Raw genomic sequence first — 26,348 nt, forward strand, 5'->3', positions numbered from 1 at the left:
ACAGTCTCTTTCAGTGAAAGGGTTCAATCATATTTGTGCTCAAAACTCCTGCTTCCAAACCCATTCTGCGGTACATGCTGCAATCAAACTGCAAATTGTCATGTTGCTCATTGTTCACTTTTCTTGCTCTGTGCTACCAGGTTCAATTTGTACTCTTCTTTATTTGTTTTTGAGCTGTGCAATCCCTGGTGTCTCAGCCAGGATGTGAAACATATCATATTATATCACGACCATAAGAGAGGCGCCAATTTGGTTTGCTTATTTGACTGTTAAAATATGAGATGCTTCTTTCAGAAGGCTGAATCTAAAAGATACCTTGTCCAAAAAATTTTCAATAGAAGTTTAATATGTTGATCATTTTCTAACCGTGAATTATATTCCGCCTCATTCACAATCAAGCTAGGTTCCACACACACAGTTATTTGTATTAACCTATTGATTTTTAATGTTACCACATCAAAGGGCTAGATAATGGTATCTAATGAAATGTGCTTTTTATTTTATTTAGTACTGTGTATTTGTGTGTTATGGGGTTCGTTACAGGTATCCATGGCATTGCCCAGCATTACAGTATATAAATGGCAAAATACACATACCTGAACAGTTGGGATGTGATCTTATACAGGAAGGATGGCATGGAATTGTGGTTAAGGCAGCGGGCTGGGTGACAGGAGGACTGGGTTCTAATTCGGGCTGTGCCCCAGATTTCTTGTGTGGCCTTAAGACAAAGCATGTAATCTCTTTATGCCTTTGTTTCCCCACCAGCTGAGAGCATCAAATAGAAGATATACTCTAAGTGCAGAGTATGAAACAAAGAGACCACAAGTACCTGGTGCTACATTATTAATCACAAATATATGCATTTATACTGTGCGCCATTGTTACATATATATATATTGTATTCACAACATATAGCAGAACTGGGTATTTCGGCAGAATTATTATACTTGCTTAGGTATTCAGGAGTTCTTTGCTCAGTTTATAAATAAGAGACTGACATTTTCCTAGATACACCTCTACCTCGATATAACGCTGTCCTCGGGAGCCAAAAATTTTACCGCGTTATAGGTGAAACCGCATTATATTGAACTTGCTTTGATCCACCGGAGTGCGCAGCCCTGCCCTCCCGGAACATTGCTTTACCGCGTTATATCTGAATTCATGTTATATCGGGTCACGTTATATCACGGTAGAGGTGTATACAGTAATCTGTCCCTATTGTTTGCTTCTCAGATGTTACAATTATGCTCCTCATGGTGAGATTAAAGCAGTTTAACCTAAACTCTGATCTGCCCCACATCTCATATTTTGTTTAGCCACAACATTTCCCTAGGCCTTTCCTCTTGTGAGTTGTCATGTATTGCTGGTAATATTCCAAATACAAAACTCCCCTTGTTACTTTGAAGATTTGGGGGAACACCTCCCAGATCATAAAAGTTGGAGATTTAATCAAAGTTTCTTTTTCAGGTCTGCTGAAAGCTTAAGTGTGACTGACCAAATTTTTTGGATCTGGAAAAAATGTGTTTTGAGTGTTCTGTTTCCTTACACTCTTTCCTACTTAGGCTTCAAACACAATTCAGGAAACTATTGTGTAACTTAGAAAAATTAACAGAAATTATAAGAGAGATTCAGTCAAAAGAAACAATGAGCAAAAAACTGTGCCTAGCGCTGGGAGAAGAAGAGCAACTTACCACCAATTCAAAATCAACAGCAACGACAAATTCACATAGGGAATGAGCTTTCGTGGGTGAATATCCACTTCATCAGATGCATGCATCTGAAGAAGTGGGCATTCACCCACGAAAGCTCATGCTTCAAAATATTTGTTAGTCTATAAGGTGCCACAGGATTCCTTGCTGCTTTTACAGATCCAGACTAACACGGCTGCCCCTCTGATACTTGACGTAGGGAATAATATTCCAAACACACTGTGACACCTTCCCTGTTTAGACTGTAGCTACCTCTGTTAAAGACCAGATGATTCTATCTCTGCTTTTATACTTTTGTTGACATAACAAATGTTGCCCGAGTGTTCCTGAATTGAACTGAATGCTCCAATGAACTATCAGAAAGAGATGAAGAGAGAAGTGCCAAGGATGAATCCAGTGCAGGAGGCACAAAACAGTTGACGCACCCAGTGAAGGAACTCTGGCACTACCTCTGCTCGTGTTTGCTTTGTGCTGTAGTCAATTATTTTTAAACTGTGTAACTACAGCTCTGAAATGCACCAAGCTGAATCCTCTTTACTACTTCCTATTAGATTGAGAATTTCTGCAGCCGGTGTTCAGTGCACTTCCCCCATCTGCTTGCTCACCACATAGCTCCATAGGCAAACTCTTTGCCACTCCATCTGCCACCCCAAATGCTAACTTCCAGAAAATCAACACTGGAAAGTTCAAGTTGCAAACTGATTTGCAGATTTCTTTTCCATTTCACCAACATTTGAGCTCTGATATAGAAGCTGTTATATTTTTTTCCCGAAACTGTATACATGTAGTACCACTGAAATGCAGGCACCCTTAGGGTGGAAGGTAAGCAAAAGGTGGACATCATCTGCACAGCCCTCTCGTCCGCCCTAATGAAAGTCACCAGAGAAAATCCCTACCAATGGGATCTGAAATGTCCATAGAGAACCTGCAGGAAGTACCTACATACAATAAACTGCATGAAATCCACTCTCTCCATCACTGAATGGTGTAAAGCTAGACTCACCTGGCTAATAATTGAACCTGCAATTCTAAAGAATCTAGGTATTTCAAATCTGCTGTTTAAGGCACTTGCCCATCCTACACTAGAAATGGATGTTTTGAACTACTGCTCCATTTAAATCCAAAAGGTGTCTCATTAGGCTGACTGCTAGAAAGACAGAAGTGAGAAGTGTTTTGGGAAAATGATTGTGTGTGCGTGCGCGCGCGCGCACCAAAGCAGCATGAATATTTGTAACAAAGTCTGACATCTAGAAGAGAAACTAGCCAAACCTCCCTTATCTTCACAGTAGCAGTGGAGACAAGGCCTAATCTCAGAATCACTACAGTGCCACATTGTGTTAATTTAACATGTTGCCGTAAATTGTGGTAAAACACACTATTACATTTCCAGCTCACCAAGCCTGTTACTAAGGTGATGCAATATTTTTACTCCATGAGTTCAAATTCTGGGATTCTTATTTAGTGAAAGCTCTAGACATTTATAGCCAGATTTTCTGAAGTTCTAAGCACTTATAACTTGAGTCAAAATGTATGGCAGCTGCAGGTTCTGAGCATTTCTGAAACTGTGGCCCTTAAAGTAATTTTTAATATTGTATATATGTTGTAATTAGAATTTCTAGATAGATAGATAACTATAAACAGAAAACTATAATAAAGCCTAAGTGGTGCAGAGGACCTTATTATATATGTCTTCCCTGCACAAGTGAATTTCACCCAGCATGCAGAAGTAGTTCTTGCAAAGCCTTAAAAGATTGTTGGCTCAAATGGAGTAGGAAATGCTCTTGACAGTTATCAAATAGGAATAGAAATATAGAGAATGGGTGGACAAGGCCTGTCACTCCTCTCACAAAGCTAATAGTGGCAGTAGTGGCACATAAATTTGAGTCAGTTGATACTACTGATCTGAAAGCAGGCTCATAGGGTAAATTAATTAAGATGAAAGGTTCTTTATATGAAATCCCTGTGGAGCTTGTCTATATAAATATAACATTGTTTTGTTTGTGATTTCTGCTATTGACTGGGCACCATTTACAAGATGCTTTGCTGCTTTCCCTGCTGGATAATTCTCACTGGGGGTCTTACTACTGTGCCCCAGGCCTCAATAAATAGGCTGCCTCATTAAAAAGGGAATAGTGATAGTATGGCCATGACTTTTGTAACACCACCTAACTCTCATATTTGACATGATTGCTGGCCTCTCTAAGTGCTTAATTGATTCAGGAGAACTGGAGGCCAGAGCATGGAAATCCGAGGGGCAAGATGAGGATCAAGGGTGAACAAATTTATGAAAGGCTCTAAGCAGCCTGAGGGCAATTAGAAATGCTACCGATCTCTGAATTAGCTCAATCAATTCAGTATGGTGTATGGCGGGGGGCAACATGGGAGAGGGGCAGAAGCAGAGGACAGACTATGGAAAAAGGAGAGAAAATAATGACTAGATAGGTACAGAGGCCAAAAGTACGTGTGGAAGGGGAGTGCAGGGTCAGTGGACATTACCGCGACACTTAAATTGCAGTAGCAAAGACAAAACAGGCCCATTGCTACACCATAGTTTGTGAGGATTCTGCCCACCACTCCATCTGCCAAACCTTTTCAGAAACCCCCTGTGCAAAGCCTGTTTACTTGATCTTTGGGCATAGGTCAGGGTTTGGCCTGCTTTGTGTGGTAACAGTGACTGAGCTCCCTGGCTTATTAAAGTGCCATTTGCCACTTTATCTCCTAAACTTCAAATTCAGAAAATCCATCCAAAAATGTGAGTAGAACAAAAGGACTGTACGAATGAGGTCCCATTCCCCTTATCCTCGCAAGACAGCAGGTACTGTGAACAGCTATAGTACTGAGCAGTCGTGTATACCACTGTTTGTTGTCCTGTGTGTGACTGCTTATCCATGCTTTTAGCCTATTTTTGAATCCTGTATATTTTGTACTGCGGATAGTGTTGCATACAGACTCGAACAATAATATGGACGGTATGTATAATGGATTTTTTTAAAACAACTAAAGCTTAAATGGTAACGCAAATTACTTTCTAATCTATGCAGTATTTAATTGACTGTATTGAACCATAATACAAATTAAGCCGTCGCTGTAATTTGTTCTGTCATACTGCAGCCCTCCAAACAATTTGATACTTCATTTATAAATTGGTAAATGGCTCATAGAAGCACTCAAAGATATTGTAAAATTGTCAAATAACAGCTGAAGGAATGTATCAGGGAGATAACAAAAGGGGGTCTCATGAACACCCCTTGAGTGAGTTATGAAATACTTATTTCACGTGCCCATCATCCTATAGAGGCAAGATTATGTCATAATAAAAGTCCTGAGGATAAAAGAGAAGGAGAGAGAGAAAATTTGAATGTGAACATGGGTACTTGAGTGTGGAACAACAGCTCCAGCTAAACTACGGGGGATTGGCTTTATTTCATTTCCATTTGGGGCTATGGAACAGTGTTTAAGAGTAGTAACTGAATGCAAGCAATGTTATAAAACTGATTGCATAAAGAAGGCATTTGCATTGATTAGTCATATTTTAAAGGCCAGATTAAATTAGCATCTGATGGATTCTCATAAATTAATCACAATCTATAAAGACCATGTATTTGTAGTCTGGCTGTTATTTTGTTTAGCTGGCCATTTCCAATTTCTGCTTGAGAAGGGAGAGACATCTGGCCATATTCTCCATCACTTTACACTTTTACACCAGTGCAAAGTGGGGGTTAAATGCTCCCATATCTGATTAGCTACAGGACATGATTCTGATCTCCAGTTTTACACAGATTTTACTCCATTGACTGCAGTGAGGTTACTTCCAATTTACTGCAGCAGTGTAAGTGTATAAGCAGCAAAGAATCCTGTGGCACCTTATAGACTAACAGACGTTTTGGAGCATGAGCTTTCGTGGGTGAATACCCACTTCGTCAGATGCATGTAGTGGAAATTTCCAGGGGCAGGTATATATATGCAGGCAAGTTAGAGATAATGAGGTAGTTCAATCAGGGAGGATGAGGCCCTGTTCTAGCAGTTGAGGTGTGAAAACCAAGGGAGGAGAAACTGGTTTTGTAGTTGGCAAGCCGTTCACAGTCTTTGTTTAATCCTGAGCTGATGGTGTCAAATTTGCAGATGAACTGAAGCTCAGCAGTTTCTCTTGGAAGTCTGGTCCTGAAGTTTTTTTGCTGCAGGATGGCCACCTTAAGGTCTGCTATAGTGTGGCCAGGGAGGTTGAAGTGTTCTCCTACAGGTTTTTGTATATTGCCATTCCTAATATCTGATTTGTGTCCGTTTATCCTTTTCCGTAGCGACTGTCCAGTTTGGCCGATGTACATAGCAGAGGGGCATTGCTGGCATATGTTGGCGTATATTACATTGGTGGACATGCAGGTGAATGAACCAGTGATGGTGTGGCTGATCTGGTTAGGTCCTGTGATGGTGTCGCTGGTGTAGATATGTGGACAGAGTTGATATCGAGGTTTGTTGCATGGATGGTTCCTGAGCTAGAGTTCCTATGGTGCGGTGTGCAGTTACTGGTGAGAATATGTTTCAGGTTGGCAGGTTGTCTGTGGGCGAGGACTGGTCTGCCACCCAAGGCCTATGAAAGTGTGGGATCATTGTCCAGGATGAGTTGTAGATCCCTGATGATGCGTTGGAGAGGTTTTAGCTGGGGACTGTATGTGATGGCCAGTGCAGTCCTGTTGGTTTCTTTCTTGGGTTTGTCTTGCAGTAGGATGCTTCTGGGTACACGTCTGGCTCTGTTGATCTGTTTCCTTATTTCCTCTTGCGGGTATTGTAATTTTGAGAATGCTTGGTGGAGATTTTGTAGGTGTTGGTCTCTGTCTGAGGGGTTAGAGCAGATGCAGTTGTACCTCAGTGCTTGGCTGTAGACAATGGATCGTGTGATGTGCCCGGGATGGAAGCTGGAGGCATGAAGGTAGGCATAGCGGTCGGTAGGTTTTCGGTATAAGGTGGTGGTAATGTGACCATCACTTATTTGCACCGTGGTGTCTAGGAAGTGGACCTTCTGTGTAGATTGGTCCAGGCTGAGGTTGATGGTGGGGTGGAAGCTGTTGAAATCGTGGTGGAATTTTTCCAGAGTCTCCTTCCCGTAGGTCCAGATGATGAAGATGTCATCAATGTAGCATAGGTAGAGAAGGGGCGTGAGTGGACAAGAGCTGAGGAAGCATTGTTCCAGGTCGGCCATAAAAATATTGGCATATTGTGGGGCCATGCGGGTGCCCATAGCGGTGCCACTGATCTGGAGATATATATTGTCATCACATTTGAAATAGTTGTGTGTGAGGATAAAGGCACAGAGCTCAGCAGCCAGTTGTGCTGTGGCATCATCAGGGATACTGTTCCTGACAGCTTGTATTCCATCTGTGTGTGGGATGTTCGTGTAGAGAGCCTCTACATCCATGGTGGCTAGGATGGTGTTTTCTGGAAGGTCACCAATGCATTGTAGTTTCCTCAGGAAATCAGTGGTGTCACGGAGATAGCTGGGAGTGCTGGTGGCATAGGGTCTGAGTAGAGAGTCCACATATCCAGACAGTCCTTCAGTGAGAGTGCCAATGCCCGAGATGATGGGGCGTCCAGGATTTCCGGGTTTGTGGATCTTGGATAGTAGATAGAATAACCCTGGTCAGGGCTCTAAGGGTATGTTGATTTGTTCCGGTGTTAGTGTAGGGAGTGTCCTGAGTAGATGTTGCAGTTTCTTAGTGTATTCCTCAGTGGGATCTGAGGGAAGTGGCCTGTTGAATTTGGTGTTGGAGAGTTGTCTGGCAGCCTCCTTTAGGTAGTCAGACCTGTTCATGATGACAACAGCACCTCCTTTATCAGCCTCTTTGAGTGTAAGTGTATGGTAGAGAAGAATCAGGCACATTAAGTCAAAACTTTAGATTAAGTTAGTTGAAAATTAAAAAAAAAATAAATCAAGCAACTCCTAGACTCATGTAGGTCTGCAAAAGAATAATTTCAAATGATTATGTGCATCTGCATTTCAGTACAACTGTGTGCACAGTATATCATTTTATTTATATGTGCCAAGGCTGGACAAAATTATGACGCTTGTGCTCAGAATCTCTCTCTGATTAATGAAAACTTCCCAAGAGCAATCTTTCTAAATACTCCATAAAGTAAAATATGCATAAGGATAATGCTGCAGACACCTTTACTTATTTTGATACCATTTGCAAGGCAATATTGGGCATCATCAGCAATTACAAATGTAATGATTTTAGAGCATTAATGAGGGTTCTCAAATAAATTAAAATGTCTCCATCTGGTGTCTTGCATTGTAGATGATATTTTTCCACCTCAGAGTAATCTTCAAATCTAATTCTACCAGGAAGGAGTTTAATTTCCGTGCAAAATGCTGCCTGGCAATCAATAAAAAACTTGTATTTAACAGGAGCCTGAGATAACATTCTCTATACTATACAGCATTTAGGGAAAGAGGGACATTTAATTTCACTATTACAGAGAGCATGCAACTTGAGCTGAGAATAAACAAATAAATCAGTGTCCCTATGTTATATAAATGCAATCCCATCGTCAATTTTACATTATTAACACGTTGGGAAAGCGGCATCTCTCATGAACAATAGCCATCTAAAACCCAGCCTTGTTCAAATTGCAGTCGGTGGCAGTACACCCGTTAGCCTGAACATTAGCCATCTTGAACCCCAAAAATTGTGTTACGTTTACTAACAAAATGAAAAAATATCCAGTCTTTTGTCTTATGAGCAGTCATCTCTCTTTTATGTGTTACATTTCCATTGTCATTTCATCCCCCGTTTCTACAGCAATCTCATCAGAGGCAACCCTTCCCCTCCCTCCCCCCCTGCACACACACACGCTCGCTCTGTTTTCACACATTTAAAACAATGTAAAATCGATTGTTTAGAGCTCAGGGTACCATGCTGGTTGTCCATATTGTTTTTCTCAAAAAGGACAGGAATCTGATCCTCCAGTAGTGCCCTTTCTGAGGTTCTGTCTGCACTTGAGAATGGTATTCCTTTTAGACTGTGAAGAGCAGGAGACATGTAGGAAGTAAGGAATTCAGATGAGTAGATCATTTTAGGTAAATAGTTCAAGGACAGACCTATAAAGGTGTTGTCTGCATTCAGGGTAGCCCGGACTTAATAATTGGTGTAGACAGGGATGTAGCAGAGGGGTTGATTCAGTTGGTGCAAACCTTGGCTTGCCCTTGGTTATACTTACAGGATCATCACTTGTGCTCCTCTTCTGTACTTTTAGCTCCTCCACTGCGTCCCTTTCTATGTGGTCCAAAGAGGTGGGCTTGGTGCTTGTGTGGACAAAGGGACTGCTGCTTATATATTTGCCTCTGCAGCGCCTCTATTGTCTCTGGAGCTGAGGTAGACTATGGGGTCTCAGCCCCTTTTATAGAAGGCTTTAAAGTCTTTTTATTTCAGGACAACTTTGAAAGAGGATGCTAGTTTTATTTACTGCATTAAATACAGCTGTATGGAAATGTTCACAATTAAAATGAAAAGCCATGTGTTTGGGTGCTTTCACATTTTCTTGTGACATCAAAAACAGGTGTTTCACACACAGTTTTGCAACAAAATTGTCAAATTTTTCAGACAAAAATGGGCCATTGTCAGCTAAAAGCCAATCCCTTTTCAAACCAAGAGGGGGGAAAAATTTACGAGTTTTCTAGAAAAGTAATAATTTGCAGCTCTGATGTTGCTCTAAATGCAATTCTAAAAATATAATTTGTAGTCTGATCTTTATCCTATTGTGGTCAATGGGAATGTTGCCATTGAGTCCATAGAGAGTAAGGGCTGGTCTACACTGGGGGGGCGGGGAGATCGATCTAAGATATGCAACTTCAGCTACGCTATTTGCGTAGTTGAAGTCAAAGTATCTTAGTTTGACTTACCTGGCAATCCTCATGGCGAAGAGTCGACTGCTGCGGTTCCCCCGTCGAAGCTGCTTACTCCTCCTGCCGAGGTGGAGTACACGTGTTGATTCGCGGATCGATTTATCGCGTCTAGACGAGACATGATAAATCGATCCCCAATAGATCGATTATTACCCACCAATCCGCCAAGCAGTATAGATGTACCCTGAGATCAAGCCTTAGGTCCCAGTCCTACAATCAGTGGGGCTCTGTGCTGCCATAGAAGTCCTTCCATATGGATCCAGTAAGAGGCTTGGAGCCAGAATCCTGATTATCCTGATACTTCTTGTTATTTTATAAATTTTAATCATGAAATTAATTGCTAAGGAACCTAGAATACTTTCATAGGTAGTATTTAGGTAATAATACCATACTTTTATTGAATTATCTCTCACCATAAGGTATTAGAAGAAACGTTTATGCAAAACATGAATACAGTGCTTAAATTGGTCAAAACACTTGTTTAGAGATTACCGGATTGCACTGTCCAAACATTACTATTCATTTTGATCCAATGGCTTTTTAAAATTTGGTAGACATATAAAGACCCAGGTAAAATGTGTGTCTTGAGAATGAAATTATAGCTTAAATGGAATGTTTTTATAGATGTGTTTTGGTATGCTTTTTTAATAGCTACTACAGCACCATCATGCAGTTCATGAAATTTCGTACATTGCAAAGGATATCACAGACCACCGAGCCTTTGGATATGTATGTGGAAAGGAGGGAAATCATAGATTTGTGGCAATAAAAACAGCCCAGGCAGTAAGTATCAAATCTTTGTCATATTCTATAGTTTAACTCAATTTGAAAGTTATGTCTATAATGTTGCTGTTCAAAAGGGCATGCTAGCTTGTTTGTTCAGTATACATGCTGTCAGATGTGACTGCACAGAAGTTCTTAGATGGTAAATTAACAATACCAGTCTGAGAAAAAGGGAATGTATTTCACCCTTCTTAATTTTTCTTGATATGTTCCTTCTAATTAGTAATTATTTTCCTTTCTTATTAAACTAGATATGTCGACAGAGTACAAATATGTTTACATATGTTCGTTGATTCATTTAAACAAAATAACAGAAAACAAATAACTACTTTGCCTAAAATCTGCCCTAATTTCATTGTATTAGAAACCACTAATAAATATAAGCAATGCTTTCAATACTCATGAGTATAATTATCATTAATCTGAAAATATAATTAGTTTTATAGAAATGAACCTTAGCCTAGATGCAGTTTTCTGAACTAATATAAATGAGTTAGAAATTAGTTCAGTGTTAAGTTCCTTCTCTTGAAAGGTGGATCACTGTTCTACCAACAGGACCAAGGGGAAAAAGTCTTCTTTCCTTTATTAAAACCTACTTACTGTTTTTGCTTCAATAGGCTGAGCCTGTAATTCTGGACTTGCGAGACCTGTTTCAACTCATTTATGAATTGAAACAAAGGGAAGAAATGGAAAAAAAGGCACAAAAGGACAAACAGTGTGAACAAGCAGTATACCAGGTATCTGTGTGTGCTTAGCTTGTTACTAGTCAGAGGATAGGGGTAGGGGTTTCAGGATCATGCTCCACACAGACAAATAGAAAGGTAACAGCTCTCACTGTGTCAAAGTAGGGTTAAACAGTGATGGAAATTGTAACACTGGGTAAGATGAAAATCTTAGACGCATGAAATGATCTACTTATTTCGTATAGAGAGTGTTCCTTTGAATTAGAGAGACAACTTTTAGTAGAAGCCAGCCTGTTTGGTAGATCTGTTTCAAGAGTGACTAGTAATTGTAGCACAGTTCAAATTTTGCTTCAGAATGTGTCGTCTTAAATAAAATCAGACAAAGTGCAGCTTTGATTAAAATTTACCTTGTGCAATAACACAACAGTTATCTGTAAACTCAAAAAGAAATATCAATTTTTAATGTACAATGAGCTCATTTCTTTGCTGTCCTTTAATTTCCAAATAAGGTCTTGTTTCTCTGCTGTTTATGTTCTTTGCTTTTACCGCCTATCCTCTTTGCTGTAGACAATTTTGGAAGAAGATGTAGAAGATCCTGTGTACCAGGTAATTTCTGAAGCTTTACAGATTAGGTTTCAGAAATAGTTAGATATACACTATCCTATTTTCAGACACAGGCTACTCTTGTAACAAAGTACTGTAAAAGATTACTGAGATACATTTTAAGTAGAGGGAGAAAAAAATCTCAACTTAAAGCAGAATAAGTTCTAGATAATAATACTAATATGTAATATCACAATATAGGATGGAAACCTTAAATATTTGTTTAGAATGCCATTTAGAAACTGAAGTGAAAGTTTTTTCTTTCCAGAAATAATGACACATCTTTGTGGGAAAATGTAACAAAAGCATAAACTATTTTGAAAACAACAATGAGAGTGAAATACTAGCCCCATGGAAGTCAATGGGAGTTTTGCCATTGACTTCCCTGGAGCCAGAATTTCTCCCAGAGCATCAATACTTGTACCAGGGGAAAAAATGGAATTGACTACTATAACCAGCTGATTTGGTATACTGGCAGTTAGGTTCTATTATTTAAGACGACCCAAACTTTAAAGCCCTAAGTAATTCGGGCTATGATTTCTTCCACCTTAATGGAAAAGGTGATGAATTTAGAAATACACCAGTGTATTTACATCCAGCAAGTTAGTCAGATTTTTTAAAAGATGTCAGCTGTTGTGCATACTCACACAACATTTTGCTGGAAACGTAGGATCCTAATAATGTGAAATGCTACTTCATGTGAGGCTAAGATTTTCAAAAGTAATTAGAGATGTCAGGTGCCTCTATTTTTTGCATGCCAGCTTAATACACCTGAAAGGAGCCTGGTTTCTGGAGGGTGAGCATTCAGTGAAAATCAGGCCTCTTTGAGATGCCCCATAGGAGGCATCCAAAATGGAGACACACTTAATCATTATTCTCTTTTGAAAAAACTTGGCTAAAAGTTTTATTTTGAAAACCCTAACCAGTAAGGACCAGGGCCGGCTTTAGGAAGTGCGGGGCCCAATTCAAACAGTTTCGACGGGGCCCTGGCAGAGATGGCTTAAAAAAAAAACACCATTAAAAAAATACGTGGGGCTTGTATTCACCAGGCGGTGCTCTGAGTCTTTGGTGGCACTTCGGCGGTGGGTCCTTCACTCGCTCCATGTCTTTAGCGGCACTGAAGGACCCGCTGCCGAAGTGTCGCCGAAGACCCGGAGAGAGTGAAGGACCCGCTGCTGAAGTGCCGCTGAAGACCCAAAGCGCCGCCAGGTGAGTAAAAATTAAAAAGGTGCCTCTAGCCAGGGAAGGAATTCTCACTGGGCGCGGGGCCCTATTCGGGGGAATTGGTGGAACAGACCTAAAGCTGGCCCTGGTAAGGACTGTGAAACGGTAACCTAAAAAAAGTAAAGCAAAGTAGCAAACTATTACTATGAAACTTGTTACATAAGCACCAAACTGTTCTCTGAGTTTTGGTTTAGCTTTCTTATTCACTACTAATAAATGTGTGTGGGGTGGGGGGGATGATGATGATTATACAGCCCAGAGGCCTGTTCCTGCTTCCATTGAAGTCCATGTCAAAATTCCCATTGACTTCAGTGGGAGCAGAAATGGGCTTCAGAATGTATCCCTAGTGAGAAAGCAGCAGGAAGTTGATCTAACAGTCATTAAAGAGGAGCCAGGTCTGTTTTATTGCTCTTTCATTAAAAATAAAATAATATAACTCTGTGCTTTCCAGCAAACTGATTATCCTTGTGCTAGCCTATACTTTGAACCTGTTTCCTTAATACCTGCCTGTGTGTGTTTGGTTTTTTTAATCTGGAATTCCAAATTTCCTTTTTTCCCCTTCTGTTTCATCTTTGACCTTTCCTCTTTGGCGGCTGATATAATAGTACATTGTGTTTGAGGCTGGACATGAGCCAATCCGTGAGCCTGAAACAGAAGAAAACATATATCAGGTATAAAATGGCTACATCTCTGTTACTACTGCACTCAATGCAAACATTTAGCAAAGCACATTTCATAGACTGAAGTTCACTTAGTTTTCATTCATCATGACATTTCATCCTCACTCAAGTTACAGGAATAATTTTCACAGTCTCAGTATGCTTTCCTTATTTATTTGTCTCTCTTTTCAGCCTTTTCAAAATGTATCCACTTTATCTTTGGTAACTGATGTAGGATCATAAACGCTGTGTATTCTGTATAGTACGACAAATAGTGGATTCCTTTCTTTCCTTTTAATCTGCAACATTTTTTATAACTGCATCTAGTTTTACAACTTACACAGAGAGAGAGAGAGAGAGAGAGACCAGTCCTGCATTCTGTACTCTGACAAATCTCCCATTGATGGTAATGTAAAATACCCCTTTTGTCATTCAATCCATCCTCCAGGGGTCAGTGCAGGACTTATCAAAAGATTATTTAATTCAGTTTAAATCACAAGCAAGAGCAAATCTGGAGACAGAGAGATCTCTGTTCTATTAAAAGAAATTGCAACAGGAAAAAGAAGATTTCAATAAATCCCTTGTAGGGTGGAGGGTTATAAAGGGCCCCAGCATTTTGTTGGGATGGACAGGAGGGAGGACAGGAGGGAAATTAAAAAAAGATAGTAATGAAGGAAAGAATGAAGAAAAGAGTAGAAGAACAAAGGGACAGAATGGGATTTAAGCCAGAAGAGAAGGTGGAACATAAGTAAATGAGTGGGATTTAGGGCATTCTGTTATTTGGTCATTAGCTCATTAAGTTCATATGTACATTTAAGCCTGCAAAGCTGTGTTGTTCTTCCATCGCTAACTAAAATATGCTATGTAGCCAGTGCGTTAAAGCCACTCAGTGTGAATGTTTTTTTCCTGCACACGCAGTGTGTTAAGTTTGGAGATAAGCTAGGACAGGCGTCCTCGACCTTTTTCTTTCTGAGGCCCGCCAACATGCTGTAGTTATGGCTCACCTGTGCCACAAGAACTGCTTTTCTGCATATCCAGCAGATTAAAAGCCAGGGCCGGTGTTAGGGGGTAGCAAGCAGGGCAATTGCCATGGGCCCCAGACCACAAAGCTAAGTTGCTCGGGCTTCGGCTTCAGCCCCAGGTGATGGGGCTCAGGCTTCGGCTTTCTTGTTTATTTTAGCAGACTCCTGAAATCTGCTCACATCCCCTCAGGGGGCCCTGGACCCCTGGCTGAGAACTGCTGAGCTAGGATACATGGTTTGAAGTGTAGTTGCTGTCTGAAAAGTGACCTTATTTAAAATTCTCTCTCTTAGTGTCATACTCCTGCTCGCCCCATAATTGTCATGTCAAATGCATACAATCAGCTTAAGATATTTTAACTGGTGGTGACCAAAATGCAGAGCTATTGAAGAAGTGTCCGTGAAGCCACAGAAGGAAGGTGAAGGGGGGATCCCTAAGAAGTGTTATGGGTGGTCAGTGTATCAGACAAGGCACTGAGGTTGAGAAGAATGAGAGAGAGGAGCCCTTTCATACAAAGGGCAGTTGCTTTTCCAGGAGCAATGGAGGCCAGACCAGACTCAATCAAAACCATTTGTTTTGAGGGACCTAGAGAATGTGAATGAATAACAATAGTGTTTCCAAGGTTTTGCTAAAATGGAAAGAAAGGATGGTAGACAAGAGAGGAGATCTGTACTGTTCTGGAAGTGCTGCCTCTGCCCTCTGAGTCACTAATGAATTGTTCAAGGCTTCATTTGATGGACTCTGGACATGGTGAAAGGTTTCTTTTCTAAGTGGTGGCAATGAAAATCATGCCAGTTTTGCCTGTGATCCCTTGTATTTCTCTATGTTTATTATAGGCAATACATTGAATATGGCAAACACTGAAATTAGCTAACCACAAGTCTTAGTTTATCTATTGCAATTGACAAACACTGAAGTATCACCACTATAGAGTTTCCCATGGAACTCTAGTCTCAATGTAGCTTATGATTTCCTTAGCTGCTGTAAATCTAGGTGCTCACAACCTTCCTATTACACTTGCATCGCTGAAAAGGCTGTTTCTTTTACAGGTCTTGACTAAGTCAGAACCAGTCAGTTTAGTATCATTAGTAAGAGTCCCCTGAACTAGATTCTTCCTTGTTGCCTAATTCTTTCTGTCTCCTAAAAGTTACTGTTTCTGTCCATACTTAACTATGGGAAACTTGCAAGCTTCTCATTGACCTGTAACCTGAGCACTCTGAAATTACACATCCTCATTACCTGTAATCAGCAGTATAAAAGACAGACAGGCCACAGCGATGTTTTGACTCGAAGCAGTTTCTGTTGTGGCTGGCTTCACAGGAACAAGTGTCCTCACACATCATGTTCTGTCTTATTCACACCTTTTTGTGGTGGCATCCTGCTTTTCCTGCCTAAGGCTGGTGTACAAAGAGTTCATTTCCCCCAAGTACAAAAGGTCCCTGCGTGGTAGTTAGTTAAATAAAAAACAAACATTAAATCTCACTATTGTGATAACATTCCATTATTTAATATCACTGAGTTTGCATTTTCTCTTATTAGGCATGGTTTTTCTATTCATTTCTTTCTTTGACTCATTACCCCAAAGTGTGTGCAGGTGTGTATGTGCATGCTTTTTCTGTGTATTTAATCTAATCTAATCTACCCATGCATTTCTAATGCACTAGTTACTGTGGGATTTGACCACCAAACATGCAGCAGTCCTTTCTGTACTGGACTTTTCATCACATTTCCTTACCTGACAGCTGGTTTTATGTTAGTGCCATCATTTTTATGGACTAGGGCCTTTATTCATTAATTTATATAGTATCACTGGTTTTTATGGTACTTTACAGCCAAAGGCGAAGGCAAGGCCTGTCCTCCAAGGAGCCTGCAGTGTAAGGGCTTATCTATACTTAGCAGAGGATTGACACTGCAGCGATCGATGCATCAGTGGTCGATGTAGCGGGTCTAGTGAAGATCCACTAAATCGACCGCTAATCGCTCTCCTGTTGACTCCTGTACTCCACCTGCTTGAGAAGAGTAAGGGGAGTCGACGGGAGAACGTCTCCCGTCGACGTCACGTATTGTGGACCCCTCAGTAAGTAGATCTAAGCTGCATGGATTTCAGTTACGCTATTCATGTAACTCAAATTGTGTAGCTTAGATCGACTTTTCCCTTTGGTGTAGACAAGGCCTAAGTAATAATAGGCATACTGCAGAATATGGTGATATGGGAGGGGAAAGGGAAAATGTGATGATTAATGGGCAATATTCTCTACAGGAGCTCAGATCAGTGGTTATGTTGTGATTCATGTGATAGTCATTATTTCATATATTCATACTGGAAATGGGGTTTGGATAGCAGGAAAGTGATCCTGCCAGAATAGATTAGTGTTGGAAAACATGCTCAGTATAATAAATTTTCAGAGCGATTAGGAGGAAAAGAGGAAGAGTGACTAGGAGGGAGGAGGAGACTGTTCCAGGTATTGGGGCAGTGTGAAGAAAGGTCCAGAGTCTTGAGTAGAGTTCTTTGAAATTTTTCCCATGAAAAGGTTTTCTGAGGGAAAAATGACCTCTTTAAAATTTCTCATCAATATTTGAATCAAAATTTTATTTCAAATGGTTAATGAACATTTTCCTGCATGAGTGGGGCATATGTGAGAGCTGAGCTGTAGGCTAGTGCAGTTCAGTCAGAATAGAGCAAGTCTGAACTTTGATGCTGAAGGAGACATGGCCTTCACTTTTATAGAAGGCAAAAGAGACTGTAAGCTTCACGGTTATGGCTAGAAGGAGAAGGAGAGTAAGAGAGGGCAGAAAGAAGGACACAGTAGTACTTGTGGCAACAAACAAGGTGTGGATCACTCTTCTGGCAGTAGGGGGAGAGAGGAGAGGACGAACTGTAGAGAAGTTCTGGAAGGGAAGAGTCACAAAATTTAACGAGAGCGTGGATGTGAGATAAGATAGATACTGAAGAGTCTAAATGTGACCCCCATGGTTGTGAACCTCATTAAAAGGTAGGGTAATGCTGCTCTCAAGTGTGAGATAGAAAGGGAGAAGCAAGAAGGTCTGATTTAATCTTCTACAGCCCTGCAGCAGGATCTGCTGTGGTTTACTAAAACATCTAACTTCCAGGGGTGCCTCACTCAGTAGGATGTGACCACAAAATTATATCATGTTCTTTTTCAATGAAATATATTATGATTAGGAGCCTTCTGGCTAGGTGTCAGAGACTCTAATGATTCCTGGGTGGGGGTATTTAAAAAGAATGAGTTCAAACTTTTCTTCCCTCAAAAACAGTGAAGATTGAAGTTACAGCTTCTTTTAAAAACTCTTTCAAATACTGGTGACTCATTCAAACACTGAACACAGTGCACTGCACCAGGGCCTTTATAATTGGTATATGAAACTTTTACGGAATCAAATCACCTTGTTCCAGAAGAAAGGAAAATAAGAGAGTGTGATGGACAGCATTGGTTTACATTAAAGAAAAATATCCTAGTAAAGATACAGCAGTTTCTCGAGTACTGTTTGTACCTCTCTCAAGGAATAACAGAACTTCAAGCAACTTGTCAAATAAAAATTCTTGATTCCTGATCTTTCAGTGCAACATAGCAATCTGCCAGTGGGTAGATGGTTGATTCACTTAAATTGAATTTTTCCACTATTACTAACTTCACACATCTTGTGTGATGGATTTTTAGTGGAACAGAGGGCACTATAAGAGCACTATGGGAAATACTTATCACTGGTCATTCTTGGAATAGGAATAGGAATATTCTTGAAATAGGAATAAAAAGCACCTGAAAGGTTTAGGAGAACATGTTCCATTCTCTTTCAATGGGTCTTTGCTCTTAAATCTCTTAGGTATTTTTGATTATTTCCTCTAAATTTTCTTAATTAAAATGCATAGTGTTCCTTGAAAAATGAGACTGTCATAATAAAATGAGAGCTTTGTGAAAGTATGAATGGTTGGGACTGACATCCTCTTGGACTAATTTGGAGGTTGTGCCATATATCACTGGATAGGTAACTTCTCTTAAATTTATGGTAAGATTGTGGACTTGACCTACTGTATAATCTCTGTCATACTTGTATTATATGGGCAAAAATAGATTTATTTAAAGATTTACAAGATGTTTTATTACATTTGTGAGGATTAGTTTAACTAGTAAAGCTCAATGACTTCTAAAATGTAACCTTCTTCCATAGAACTAGGATAGTCAATATAAAAGTGATACTGGTATATTATATGTACTGGACATTTATTTCACTGTTAAGCTTGGTATTTCCCATTTACAACAGGCTTTCCATGTTTTTTAGAAGGAAAAAACAATCTCAAATTTAAAAAATCATAACTGATCATAGAAATCATAACTCTCTTGGATTTACTTTATAAGCAGGTAGCACCCAATCCCCTTATCACTCATGCTGTAGGTGAACTCCATTGACATCAGTGGAATTTCTCTTCACACATTATAAATCATGAGTATCAAGCCTAGGAGGAGAGTTGGGCCCAAACTTACTAAAGGACAACAGCCTGTGCCCACGAGAAGGGTTGATGACTTGAATTCCCTCGTTATGCTTCTGTAGATGCTGTCCCAGACTCTGAAAGGACATTTTCCCCCTTATCAAGAGTTGCAGAATGCTAGGTCAGACATTATATAGCAGCCTGTGATTAGCCCCAACCCAGGAATATGAGCATTTACTAGGCTTAGCAAAATTAGATTTTTTTAAAAAATTTATTTTGACAGATAATATCCATGTTGGTTTTTAAACATTTTTTTCAACTTTTATCTATTTAAGTGTTCAGTTTCAGGAAATTTTGTGAAGGTCGGACAATAATTATTTAATGACATGAAGATTCAAAAACTTAAAGCTTTATCACCACTAAAACACAAATTGTCAACAACATGTCAAAATATCAAAAGTAAATATCCTTAAGTCAAATGCCAATAAGTTCTCAAGCAGTATTTTTCTTTCTTTGCCTATTTGTAAATTTCAGCCATCAGTGGAAATATTTTTTCCTTGGGTCATGTGTATATGATGAAAACAGCCTTTACTGATAAAAATTTAACCCTTCCAAGACTAGTTGTTGTTTTTTCTGATTAACAATAATAAATTAGGTGACGCAAAGAAATTAATATTGCTGCTGGCCAAACTGATAGCTCCATTAAAAGAGCTCATCTGAGGAGAAAATGGCACCCTGGCCCAAACATGACTCCCATTTTGCACCCCCCCAAACCCTCCTAGAAAAAAGCAAACACTTACGTAGAAGAGGGATGCAAAAGCACCTTAACTTCATGGAACTTCATATCCAGACGCAATTTTAACTCTTTAATGGGCTGAACGAAAACTCCAAATCTGAATGACCACTTTAGGGTGTTCGAAACCAGATCCAAGTTTTGCCACTCATGGTCATCTCCACTGAAAGACATTCCCTATATTAAAAGGGATCATTCTTGATTTCAATCATGTAGAATGACTTAATTCTTTTGTAAAATGCAGTGAACTTAGCTACAACTTTAAAATTTTCCAGACTCCTACCTCAGTGATGATTGTGCGTTTGATTTACTGTCACAGGTTCCGACGAGCCAAAAGAAGGAAGGTGTTTATGACGTGCCAAAAAGTCAACCTGTAAGTGTAAGTATCTTCTCTGTTTATACACAGTAGAGGTGGTATATGGCACAGCTGCTTTGACTCTCATCATTCTCTGGAGTGTATGGTTCCTTCTAACGTGATGATTTTCAATGTTCTGCAATAGTAGTACTGGTTCAATCCCCCTGGGGAACCTGGCTGAGCCATTCAGTTAGGGCCCCTTAATATGTAGATATTTATTGATGTCCATCTCACTCAGATACCTACAACCTCCTCCTTCCTGACCTCTTTTATTCACGCTCCCCCTTCTAACCACTTGTAATGCAAAATCTTTCAGTAAATGTCAGCAATGGAAATTGAACCTGAGCTCTGGATCTTAACGTATAAACCTCTGCAGCTTGAGCTGAAAGAGCTAGTTCTGGTAGGCTCATCAATCTCTGTATCTGACCCAACCCCCACTAGAGAGGGACACAGCACTGCACTGAGTGGGTGTTGGTTGTATTTCCTTCCCTCATACTTACAATTAAAACTGTACATTGTATAAAAGTTTATTAAATTAAGGACAACTGTGAATGCAGGGGGCAACTGGGTTGGAAGTGAGAAGAGGAGCATTAGGAACAGACGGAAGGCATCAGAATTCTTGGGGGCTCGCTGCAACATCTGCAGCCTCTCAGACCTCTCCCGCCCCCTTGGCAAATACAATATGCTGATGTGTAAAGAGTGCATAAGAAGCTTCACATTAAACTGTGATCAAACATCAGGAACTTGCATAAAAATTACAATTCTGTTAACTGAAAAAAAGCTATATAAAAATCCCACTTAACACGTGGCACAGGAAAGCAATCATTTTTAATAAATCCAGCTTCTTTAGTAACATCATATTGTAACCTCTGTACAGTTGCAATGCAGCAATATAGGTAATTGCCATTGGTCTGAACAACAGTGAGCAGCTCCAGAAGGAAATACTCCAAGCTCAAGTGACTGGAAAAAGGGACCTCACCCAACAAATCTTCCAATTGACATAATCTTTGCTGTATTTAGCATGTTGCTTTTGTGGTCATTACTAGTCATAATCAGCACAGGATGGTTGTCCTCCCACCGTTACTATGTGTAATTTCCACCATGTAGTAAGCGTATAGCATGTTACAGACTAAGGGTATGTCTGCACTACCCGCCAGATTGGTGGGTAGTGATCTATCTGTCAGGAATCTATGTATCGCGTCTCGTCTAGATGCGATACATCGATCCCTGAATGCGCTCCCCGTCGACTCCAAAACTCCACCAGGGTGAGAAGTGGAAGTGGAGACGACAGGGGAGCGGCGGCCGTTGATCCCGCTCTGCGAGGACGCGAAGTAAGTCAATCTAAGTCGATCTAAGATACATCGACTTCAGCTACGCTATTCTCGTAGCTGAAGTTGCGTATATTAGATCGATCCCACCCCTAGTGTAGACCAGATCTAATAAAGACTGCTGGGTCAACCCTCCTTTGCCTTGTTCTTTGTGTGGGTTTTTACACTTGTGTAAAGTGCTTGTCAATTGCTACCCGATCAGACTGTTATCATTTTGCTTTCACTCTCCATAGATGCAGACAGTGCAAGGCAGTAGAGAATTGACCCCATAGCCTTACCCTTTGTCACTAGCCCTTTTTATATTAGGGTAAGGAGACTGGAAGGACTGGGGCTTTAGTGATAACATTATGCACTGGCTGAGGTTAGTGAGGCATCCATCTTGAGAGTTGCACAGGTTTGGGCTGGTTTTGTGTTTTACACATAAAGGTAAGTTGAGAGGCAATTTAGACTAGTAGGCTTCATGGGAAAAGTGTGTTTTGAGGAAGGATTTACAGAAGAGTGCAGAGGAACAAAGATGGAAGGTCAGGAAAGGGATTCTAAGTGTAAGCATGTCTCTTGTCCAGGGGCAAGAGAGTGCAGTACAAAAATGTGCATGGTACAGCTTGGGCTGAGCACAAAGAGCAAGATAGGAAGCGAAGAGGATGGAGGGAGCTAGGTTGTCACACACAATCAAACAAAGAAATAAAGCCCTCTCTAAATAGTTTGTAATTATCCACTATGGGAGATCTTCTTGTTGCTAGGCTAATTATAGTAAAACAATTCTTGCTGCATACTTAATTAAGATTGTTGTGGGCAAGGAATAGTTATAAACGCCTCAGAGTCCAGTGTTAGAATTTTCTGTGTACGTTTCTAATTAGAAAAAAAAAGTGTGGTTGGGGGGAGGGCTTGATGACATTTCAGACTGACTTTGTATATTGGACTCTGCTTAGGGTTCCTGCAGTATGAAAGACAGTACAGTATTCTCACTAAAGTGTTTGCAAACGCTTGTACAGTAAGACCGCCCTGGTAAAGAGGATGATTTTGTTTAGATGTTCGGCTCCAGCTTCAGCCCATAATGACATATTGCTGCTCTCAACTCCATGAAGTTTGTTATTAACTTTCATTTTGGCCCCTTCTCAGCAAAACTCAAAATAATTGGACCTGAGAAACACAGTGTCAGAATGCTCTTCAATATAAAATGGAAAAGAAAAAGAAAATGGAGGCATTGACTAAGAAATAAGTAGCCGGGACTGTGTTTCACCTTTCTATTGGTTTATAAAATAAAAAAATGAAGCCGCTATTAAAATCTGTGTAATATTCCACTACACATCTGGTTTTATTACTCATCCTTCTGCATGCAAGAAACTTTGTCATTGAGATGCTTGCCGTGATTTTATTTGTCAATTTATAGCTGTCCCTATTACATAAACCTCTAAAATTCAATTTGTGCTCAAATTACCCAGCTACCTCTACCTGATTTAGACATACAAGGACACTTTCTTTATTGGTAGATCTTGCTTCAATTAATTTCTGAAAGGCTGAATTAAAGGGAAAGCTTTCTCTAGTTTCTAACAGAGATTTGGGATTGTGAATTCCCTCCTCTTACTTGTATAAACAGTCTTTCATAAAAATTTTAGCAGATTTCACCTGAGCTCAAATGGATGAACTGAGCAATATAAACAAAAGTCCAAGTATTTTTGTCTCATGTGGTTATTGATCTGGAAGGCAACAATTGTTGGATCAGGGGATTGAGAATCAAAACCATGGTTTTGTTTGCAGCTTTGCCTCAGGGAACAATGTGTGTCCTTATTCAAGTTACTTATGGTAACACCAAGTGATTTAGAAGCCTAATCCAGTTTTCAAAAGTGGTGTCAGCATATATATGTAACACAGACAGACCCCCATTGTTGGTGGGCAGGATTGAACCTGGGACCTCTGGAGTTTAGTGCACGAGCCTCTACTGCGTAAGTTAAAAGCCATAGGCCTGTTAACTAAGGGTATGGCTACACTTGAAACTTGAAAGCACTGCTAGGGCAGCGCCGCGGCAGCGCTTTGAAGTGTGAGTGTGGTCGCAGCGCCAGCGCTGGGAGAGAGCTCTCCCAGCGCTGCACGTAAACCACATCCTCTACGGGTGTAGCTTGTAGCGCTGGGAGCCACGCTCCCAGCCCTGCGGCATTGATTACACTGGTGCTTTTCAGCGCTGTATCTTGCAGCACTCAGGGAGGTGTTTTTTCACACCCCTGAGCGCGAAAGTTGCAGTGCTGTAAAGCGCCAGTGTAGCCGTGGCCTAAGACTGTAGAGCAGATTCATTAATCTCTCTTTCTCTCTCGTCACCACTAGATGGGACAGAACACCACACCCAGGAGGTTACACATAGGAGTCTACACTGTCTTTCAGTGAGACTTGGCTCCCAAGTCTGTTTTGGAAATGGGATGTAGGCTCCTAAGTCACTTGGACATTTTTGAAAAAAATTGCCCTTAGTCCCTCTGTATTATCTATCTTCCCATCTGTAGGAGGATTGTGATGATATCTACTCTCCTTCACAGTTGTGTTTATAAAAATTAATTCATTAGGTTGTATGTACAGCTTTGAGACAAGAGTATTATAATGCTTTGTGCTTGTGTCATGTCTTTACAACGTTAAGTCCTGTGGTATGCATGTGAGGTAAGTATCATTAGCCCCAATTTATGGATGATGAAAGAAAGGCACAGAGATGTGAGGTGACTTGCCCAAGCTCACGCAGTAAGTCAGAAGAAATGCCTTGCTGTTAACCGAATGCAAATCTACCCGTACCCAGCTCTGTGCAGTGGTCAATAGACCAGTCTCCCTCTCAGACGTCCTGAGCAGAGATTTCTTTATAAATGCAAAGCACTGGGATTAGGTTCCTGTGCTCTCTCTCCAGTTCTTTGCTGCATTCCCTTTCAAGCAGCTCCTGCCCCCTGATAGATCCTCATTCCCAGGCATGTCTCTTACCTCTTTAAATATTCCTTTCCTTATTCAGAGCTTTCAACTTCCTCCCTGTGACCATGCCCCCATGTTGTGGTGCATGGTGTGGTATTCCCTGTTCTCTCACTGCTTCCTTCTCCAGACAAACCTATTTAGAATGGACATCAGGCAAATCAGGCTTTCCCCGAATGGTATGTTTTTTTAAGTTTGGTGTACGCTACTCAGAAACTGTGGCTCAGCATTTGAAATTAGCCAATCTAAAAGTACTAGCTCTTTAATGAGCTCCTTTTGTCATAATTTTCCACAGTCTTCCTGTTATACATACATGTCAGGTTTTACCTGTCATGGTGTTTTTAGTAACAAGAGTCAAACTGTAAATACCCTTCACTAAGCCTGTCAGTCAAGTCACAATAAAACCTACTTTTCTCATCAACGTGTCTAAACTATCTGCTTACAATTTTATGAAGGCTTTCAAACAACTCATCTTACTGCCATATAAAGATTCAGCGCCTGATTGCCAAGTGCCTCACATATTGGGTATGAAACATTTTTGGTGGATGGGAATCTTTTTAAAGAAAGAAATGGATGCATACTATGTACTTCCATGGATTAGAAATTCTGTCAGTGGTTGCTGTCGACTGATGTACTTGTGTGCACTGTGGGCAGTATGCATTGACAGCATGCGCTTGCTGTGAATTTACTGCCGTTCAGTCTAATGGTAATACTGGTGTGTAATGGAAACTCTAAACCCAGTATAGTTTCAGCACTGAAGGTGAGATGTAGCTGTCAGGTGTCTTCAGTGGTGAGATTCACACTGTAGCAAAAGGCCATTATTGTAACAGCCTCTCCACGCTAGAGTGATTTGTTACCAACCCCTTTGTGACCTTTGTCATCAGCCTTGTGTCATACTGTACAGGTTTCCTTGCATTGTTGCTAGGTGACTTCTAGCAATGTGTATCTTACCATATGCTACTTGCATTTGATGGGTTACACTGCGCTGTCATGTCTTTAGTCTACTTACATTTGTTTTTCCTGTACTTTGGATTCAGAAGTAGACAGATAGCATCCTAGAAAGCATCTGCACTCGTTGTAGTCTGCCAGTGTGTGCAGCTGGTTGAAATGGGGCAAAAATCTTGTCCTTGTTTGGCACAATTATTTTGTCATGCCATTGGAGGTCACGTTTATTTTGCTAGGGCCATGTGTTAAGTCCATTGGATGGCTATTACAAATCATACATGTTATTCATGATTAAAGTACTTCCACATTGTGAAAACCCCACCAAAAATTTAGCTAGATCTTAAGTGTCTTTGTTTTCATTCATCTTATTGAGACCCACAGGCCTGATTTTCCACAGCCTCACACATGGTTCATTCACTTAGACCTTTGCCAAAGGAAGAGAGAAGGTCTGATGTGGTAGTCTTGTGCACTCACTTTGCACTGGTGTAAATAACCATATAACATGTGAAGCAGCGGAGAACTCATCCCCATTGTGTTCTGACATGTTTCTTAATTATACCTACAAATCAGATCATCACTGTGCTTTTCCTGTAGCTACACAGGACTAACATTGCTATCATTAACTATGCAGATCCTATAGGAAAGTCTTGTAAATTTTAATTGGGATTAAACCAATCAGATTCTGTAGAAATTACCCCCAAAACCTGTTGAATTAATAGAGTGATGTCTTATTTTATTGCCTTTTTGAGCCATTGTGTATATTTCTGTAGCAGGGATGTAATTCTCTATTAAATTCTATAGTGTGATTGTAAAATATATTCCCTGTTACATTCTGTATGACTTTTCCACAAGGCACTAATGGAAGCTTTGTATGATAAAAGAGTAGAATTTTACCCCCTGAAACCATGGGGCAGAAACTCATGGTCATCATAAAGGTCATCTTTCTTAATAGGACTCAGGAT

The 26,348-nt window shown here is 40.3% G+C and overlaps 1 protein-coding gene across 10 annotated transcripts in view; it reads left to right on the top strand.

Annotated features, from left to right (window-relative positions):
• The window catches only part of DAB1 (DAB adaptor protein 1), a 718,429-nt gene that overhangs the window by 650,051 nt on the left and 42,030 nt on the right, over positions 1–26,348 (top strand). For 9 of the 10 annotated variants that reach the window (XM_050962010.1, XM_050962016.1, XM_050962017.1 and 6 more), the window contains 5 exons: positions 10,261–10,392; positions 11,010–11,129; positions 11,643–11,681; positions 13,508–13,573; positions 20,141–20,200. In XM_050962010.1, the coding sequence (XP_050817967.1) occupies positions 10,261–10,392; positions 11,010–11,129; positions 11,643–11,681; positions 13,508–13,573; positions 20,141–20,200 (417 nt within the window). The remainder of the gene's footprint in view (positions 1–10,260; positions 10,393–11,009; positions 11,130–11,642; positions 11,682–13,507; positions 13,574–20,140; positions 20,201–26,348) is intronic. The other variant, XM_050962020.1, reaches the window with a different exon arrangement.

The sequence above is a fragment of the Gopherus flavomarginatus genome, chromosome 7, assembly GCF_025201925.1.
Source record: "Gopherus flavomarginatus isolate rGopFla2 chromosome 7, rGopFla2.mat.asm, whole genome shotgun sequence".
NCBI classification, from domain to species: Eukaryota; Metazoa; Chordata; order Testudines; family Testudinidae; genus Gopherus; species Gopherus flavomarginatus.